The sequence below is a fragment of the Lygodium microphyllum genome, chromosome 6, assembly GCF_053477565.2.
Source record: "Lygodium microphyllum isolate KBCC chromosome 6, Lygodium_microphyllum_v1.1.10, whole genome shotgun sequence".
Lineage (NCBI taxonomy): Eukaryota > Viridiplantae > Streptophyta > Polypodiopsida > Schizaeales > Lygodiaceae > Lygodium > Lygodium microphyllum.
In genome coordinates, this window is record NC_141140.1 from 118,139,662 (window position 1) to 118,146,908 (window position 7,247).

General features: G+C 38.6%; 1 protein-coding gene across 1 annotated transcript; it reads left to right on the forward strand.

The window, feature by feature from the left end:
• The first annotated feature begins 6,373 nt into the window (after positions 1-6,373).
• LOC148035023 (uncharacterized) lies at positions 6,374-6,991 on the forward strand. Its single transcript, XM_087680764.1, has one exon. It carries the CDS (start codon positions 6,374-6,376, stop codon positions 6,989-6,991), a length of 618 nt encoding a protein of 205 aa, XP_087536890.1.
• Positions 6,992-7,247: the final 256 nt, after the last annotated feature.

Genomic DNA, 7,247 nt, shown 5'->3' on the forward strand with positions numbered 1-7,247 from the left:
GGGGAGCCTCCTAATTTTGGGACCTCCCCCCCTCACGTTCTACAGTTCTCCCCATCCCACACAATGTGAGAGGGGGGACTCCTAAATTTGGGACCCCCTCCCTCGCATTGTGTGAGCTTACTATCTTTTATCCCATTTCTCTAGTTTTTTACCATTTTCTCATTGGGGGTTCTAATACTATGTTTTTACTCTTTCATAGTCATGCCTAAAACAAAGAAGACCATGATGGTAGTATCATCTATAGAACCATCTATTGCACAATATGGAACATCCTTTGGATAAAATGTGCATGATGATGCATCAACCCCTAGCCCAAGCTCGCAGCACCAAGGATCCGATTTCAAGAAGAGGATGACCCCCTTGCAAACCACTAAAGCTCATCGTAAGCGGTACTAGTAGCATGCCTCAATCCTTAAAGATCTATGAAGGATCATGAATTGCCATGATATTGCAATTGCAAAGATGCCATTTACCAGGATTATTAAAGATATATGTGAAACATACAACTTGGAGACAATGGCTATTACGGGGATGAAGTGGATCTTGGGTAAAGGGGCTAAGTCGATAGCAGTCGGTGCAGCCACCCTACATAAGGAATTCAATATCCCCCCCATTCCAGCATTTTGCAATGGGCAACATGCACATGCCTTCAAAAAGTACCTAGGGGTTAGGACGTGGATTCGAGAGCTCTTGAAACCCCCCTCATGTACTAAAAGAGTTCACAAATGGACTTGGGCTTCCAGGACCGTGCGTTGGCTAGAGAAGTACGTCCCTGAGGCACCTCTACTCACTGTAAGGTATCATGTCTAGAAGAAATGGGAACGGCAATACGAGTGTGTGAGAATCGCCTCCTATAATGAGAACAAGTTTGAATGCTCAAGGAATTACCTCTTTTGCACCAACCTATTGGAGAACATCAAGGCTTCTGAGGAAAGGTTTTTGTGCTTAGCACGGGTTGGCGGAGTGAAGATGGCTGATAGCTATTGACATTCTCGTCAGCAAACCTGGCCTCTATGCAGCTCTCGCGAAGCAAGAACCTCTTATGCACACATCCTGTGTTGATCGATGAATGCGACAGGCACACTTCGGGTATTATAAGTGAAACTCGCGACCTTTTGTCCCGAGAGTGTACCTTAGAGGATGAAGCTACGCTAATCCTTGGTCGGGAGTTCAGCGGGGTGTGTTTACCCAATGGGTGAGCACTCGTCCACACTCAAGGAATGTGGTCTTGGGGCATCGCCTCGTGGAAGCATTCTGCGGCGAGGTAATGCCGAGGTACTTGGGAGCATTATATGCGTGATTCCTACCCTTCGCGGGTAGCGAGATGACGATATCCTCCCTTTGCGATCTTGTGCGCAAGCTCGTATTCGTACCAATGATGGCACCGCCTCGCTCAAGCAAGCAAATGCTGTCGGGAGGCAGTGTTTGCTTAAGTGCGACGGGACACCACCTTTGAGCCGACGCATGACCTTGGGGTATGGCATCCCTTTGAGGGAACCCGCCCGGATCGGCAATTTTAGCTGGTGAGAGTCCAGCACTACCTGGGCCCCTCACTAAATACTCCCCAAAGGAATGAACCACTAACCCTATAGATTAGGATACCTCGCCTCTTCAACATAGATCTTTATTCATGAAAACACAATACAAGGGTACAGGGGTATAACGACAGGCATTTGCGACACAAATAACGATGCTACTTTGAGAAAAAAAAGCAAATGAAACCCAAGCACGGTACTTTTCCACAAAGAGTTTGAAAGAGAGTGAAAGAGATAGTGGCTTTGGGAGGGAGAGGGAGAGAAAGAGAGAGAAGGAGAGCTTCTCACCACCGCCATCATTTGCGAAGAAGAGGAGGAAATGCATGAAGGAAGAAGAGGGTCCGTCACAAAGAGGAGACAAAGAATCCATCCTTGGCCTTTGCGGTGAGTACATTGCATCCCCTTGGTTTGTTCTTATTCTTTCTTCTTTTATTTTTTTTGTTTTTCTTGAGAATGAGGTGTATTGAGGGAGAAAGAGAGGAAATAAGAGAGGGAGAAGAAGGAAAAGGAAGAGAGAACAAGAGAGAGAGAGAGAGAGAGAGAGAGAGAGAGAGAGAGAGAGAATAAACATGAAAGGTAACAAAGGAAGAGGAAAAGAGAGAGAGAAAGGGAGGAAGAGAGGAGAATGAGTGAAAAAACAAAAGGGGGTATAGAGAAACAAAGAGACAAGCAACAAAGAAAGAAAAAGAGAGAAAGGAAGAGAAGGGGTAAAGAACATGAAATGAAGAGCGCAGAGAGTGGTGGATAAATTGTGTTAGGTTAGCTAGAAAACTAAAGCTACTCTTCGAGGGAAGGGGGTGTTTATATTGTCCATGTATTTTTTATACAGCAAAGTGGTCTTGGTTAGGCAAGAGAGTTCCATTAAAAATCTAAAATGCTAAATTAGGTCAAGCTAGGACTGATCAAATGTCAACTATCCTAGTGTGTCATCGTAGATCCAAATCAATATTATTTTATGGGGCTTGAGTTTAGACTATACCTTATTAATAAAGTAGTTGATGCATATTACTCCCCCTCATTTCTCACTCTCTTTAAATCAATGCAATGTTCAACTTAAGTTTGAGAGATGATAGCAAAGTAGTTATCTTAAGCTAATATTAGATAACCATGGTAGGAGACTATAGTCATGATTAAGGCTTTCTTTAGGTTGCTTTAGGTTGATCATTGTGGGGTTGAGGTGGAACTTTCCCTACAAGATAGACTTAAATAGTTTGAGGTAATGCAGTTTGATTATTACAAGGGGGTTTTGAGCAAAAGTTACATTGATCACCTCTTGATAAATTAGTCCCATTAGGATTCGGTGGATAGACATGTTAAAAATATAGATGTGCACCTAGATATGACTATAGTCTCTAGATTTCCAAGGCCATGCACTCTCTAGAATTTGGATGAAAAGGAATCAATTTGTGCACACCTTGGATTGACTTTATGATCTTTCTACATTATGAAAGGTGTTGGATATGGAATGGCATATATTGCTTTATCAATGTCGATCATCTTCCCTGTATTAGAACCAACCTTAAGTAGATATAGTGGATGGAAAATCTAAAAGTTGTTTAATGTTTATTTTGAAGGAATCTATGGTTAACCATACTATTGATGTATCTAATTTCCATGGGTAAATCTTTATAATAGGATTCTTATCATGATGTAATGTGTCTTAGCTATTGGAAAAATGTAAATAAAATATGACTCTTTGCCTTCTACTTGTGTAGGCTCAATAGCTCCTAAAAATTTATGTTAAAATGTAAGAAGCTTTATATGGAATTTTTATAATGTATATTAAACTAGTTTGTTATGTGTTGTAAACCAAGACATTTCAGTTTTGACATTAATTCTATTGAGTTACAAGAGAAGAAATCCCTTCTCAAACAAATTAAAAAAGAAAAAGAGAATGAGAATAACAAACTGTTATTTGTCGTAATGTAGACAAAAGCAGCCTCTCTTTCTAAGAGAGGCATCACACATGCAGAGTGGAAAAGACTCTTTATTGATGGGAGACCTTACTCTCAAGGAAACATAGCAGGTTTGATCAATAGTAGCTGAGGATGAAGGATAAAGTGCAAGAACCAATTGCACATTTGCAGAGATTGAAAATAGTCATGAACCATGACATATGAGTAGAAATGTACCAAGATACATAGTTGTGAATACTATTACATCATTGTGTGCTAGTGATGAATTGTTAGTTAACTATGGTTGTCATAGGCCTCCATGAGCACCCTTTATAGATGAGGATTAGGAGCTCTAGTGTATACAGATTATATATTTTTCTAGAACCTTGTACTGAAATTTTGGACTTCTGTACTACAATCTAGTAATGTTATAATCTTTTTTGGCAATCGATGTTACCGTCAAAAGTTGCATGATAAAAATAAAAATAAGCATACAAGTATACAATATAAGGATCGATAGTTATCCATGGGGGACCACGATGTGTTAGACCATTATATGGTTGAGATTACTGAGTTTTCACAATGGGAAGAGTCTTCCAAAGCACTAGTTGTGTATCAAACATCTTTTAAACCTTCATCTTAGAACTTATTATCTGATATTAATGATGAACAACCTATGGGAGTGAGTAATCGATTAGGTCATGTGTCTATGAAGAAATCCACTGAGGTACCACTCATCAAACCTAACAAGGTTCAAATAGCTTATGTGCATAACTCTGAAATTGAAACAACCCGTTTTGAAGTATCACCAAATAATTTTCTCATATTGGGTAGTGAGTTGCAAGGTGCTGCTTTGGAGAAATTACAGAACGTTCTTAAGAAATATGCACATGTGTTTGCTTGGAGCTACGCGGATTTGAAAGGTATGAAATCTGAATTGTATCAACATTATATTGATATTGAACCAGGTGTTAGACCTATATGTTAGTGTCAACAGCGCACAAATCCAAACTATGCACATAAGATGCATGCTAAAATTTCTAAATTATTAGATGTGGGTTTTATCTATCCTGTTTCATACAGTGACTAGGTTTCACCTATAGTCATTGTTCCCAAAACGAATTCTAATAAAATTCGTATCTGTGTGGATGATTGTGCATTGAATAAGCATACTCGTAAGGATCATTTTCCTTTACCTTTCTCTGATCAATTATTAGATAGAGTGGTAGGACATCAACTATACTCTTTTATGGATGGGTTTAGTGGTTATAATCAAATTTTGATTAACCCTGAAGATCAGCCCAAAACTACTTTTACTACTGAATGGGGGACTTTTTCCTATAAAGTAATGCCATTTGTTTTGTGTAATGCACCTGCTACTTTTCAAAGAGCAATGATGGAAAATTGTCAAGATTTTCTAATTAAGTGGATGGAAGTCTTTTTGGATGACTTCTTTGTGCATGGTAATGATGAAAATATGGCTGATCGATTGGAAGAGGTATTCCAACGTTGTGAAAGTATAGGAGTTTTCCTAAATCCAAAAAAGTGTGTTTTTGGAGTACCATGAAGTATATTATTATGTCATATAATTTCGAGTGATGGTATTGCGATGGATATGACCAAAGTACATAAAATTGCTGATTTACATGCGCCCCAAAATTTGAAACAATTACGTGGGTTTCTGGGTTATTTAAATTTTTATTGGTGCTTTATTGAATCATTTGCAGTGGTGGCTTCTCCCTTGACTGCTTTACTTAAGAAAAATCAGCCTTATGATTGGGATTCAGTATGCCAAGCTACATTTGAAAAATTAAAACTTCGGTTGGTGGAAGGACCAATTTTGGTTTCATCGGATTGGTCTAAAGAGTTTCATATTCATGTCAATGCTTCTACAGATACATTGGGAGTGGTTCTATGCCAAGCAGATGATAAGAACATTGATCATCCAATTTATTATACTAGTTGTAATTTAAGTGACGCAAAGAAAAACTATACCACAACTGAGAAAGAGTGTTTATCGATGGTGTTTGCTATTACCAAGTTTAGGCATTATTTGTTGGGCAATAAGTTTATTTTTTATGTGGATCATGAGGCACTAAATACTTATTGAATAAACCCAAACTTAGTGGTCAAGTTACTCAGTGGTTGTTGCTTTTTCAAGAATTTGATTTTGAAGTTATTACTCGTGCGGGCTGATCCCATGTTCTTGCAGACCATATGTCTTGATTAATTACAAATGATACAGAGAAAGGTGTAGATGATGACTTGCCTAATGCTCAATTATTTGACATCTCTACTACATTACCTTGGTATGCAGATATTGCTAATTTTCTTAGTACGACTAAGTATCCACCGACTACACCTAAGCATGAACACCATCGTATTCTATTGTAGTCACGCTCTTATGTTTTAATGTCAGTTTATTAATATAAATATTTTCCTCGTGAGGAGATATATCAAAGGTGTGTTCGTGAAGATGAGGCACCATGAATTTTAACTGCATTACATGATGAACCCTGTGGGGGTCATTTTGCAGGAGATCTGACAGCATGAAAAGTCTTATTTGTTGGTTATTGGTGGCCTATCTTATACAAAGATGCATATGAACATTGTCACAAGTGTGATAAATGTCAACGTACTGGGTGACCGATTAAGCACTCTGTTATGCCATTGACTCCTGTATTGGCCATGACACCTTTTGAAAAATGGGGTATAGATTTTGTTGGTCCCATTGATCAACCTACACGATATCGTTCTAATCGTTATATTTTGGTGTGTACGGACTATGTTACCAAATGGGTGGAGGCAAAAGCACTCAAAACTGATCGAGGCAAGGATGTTTCTCTCTTTCTTTATGAGAACATTATTACTCATTTTGGCTGCCCACTAGAATTAATTAGTGATCGTGGATCTCATTTTTTGAATAATTTAATTTCAGAATTGATGGATCTTTATAAGATTAAGCATTGTAAGTCTACCCCATATTATCCACGTGCTAATGGTGCTGTAGAGGTTACCAATCATGCTGTGATGACAATTTTAACCAAAACAGTTACTGAGAATAGACGAGATTGGGATGAGCGCTTACCAGAAGCACTTTGGGCATATCGGACTGCTTATAAAGTCACAACTAATAACACACCTTTTAGTTTGGTTTACGGGACTGAAGTTGTATTTTCTATCAAATTGGAGGTTTCCACTTTACGTGTGGCATTGTCTAATCGTCTTCGTGAGCAGGAAACTCTTACTAACCGTCTGCGCAACTTAGTTAAATTGGATGAGGATCGTATGTTCACTTTACAACGTATTGAAACTCGTTACAAACAAAGGAAAGCCTGGCATGATAGATGTTTAAAGCTTAAGGATTTTGAGAAAAATGATTTAGTTCTATTGTATGATAGTCATTATTATAAATTTCTAGGGAAACTTCGTATACGATGGTTAGGTCCCTTTCAAGTCAGAGAAGTGTATGATAATGGTTCAGTGGATATTCACGATTTAATGGCAGTTCATGCACCTTTTCGTGTTAATGGTTTTCGTTTGAAACCTTTTCTGACTTAGATGACTCGTTTGAGTATGGGTAGATGGTTTCTTAAATTGCTTTATTGCTTTTTTTTTTGGGTGGGGGAAACAATTTTGGCCTATAGGTATGGAGATTTTATGGATGGATGCTCTCTGTCCTCGTCTTGATGATGATAGTCCCGACCCTGCTCATGCAGGCCCTTATAGTATTCCAGGATTTCAGACGCATGACAAGTTCTTATATGCTCCGCGAGGGGAGACCTGTTGGAGTACATCTTTTGTAGTTGTCTTTTTC

Bases quoted from the DNA above. Each gene is read 5' to 3' on its own strand.
- LOC148035023 (XM_087680764.1), top strand. From the start codon at position 6,374: ATGGATCTTTATAAGATTAAGCATTGTAAGTCTACCCCATATTATCCA.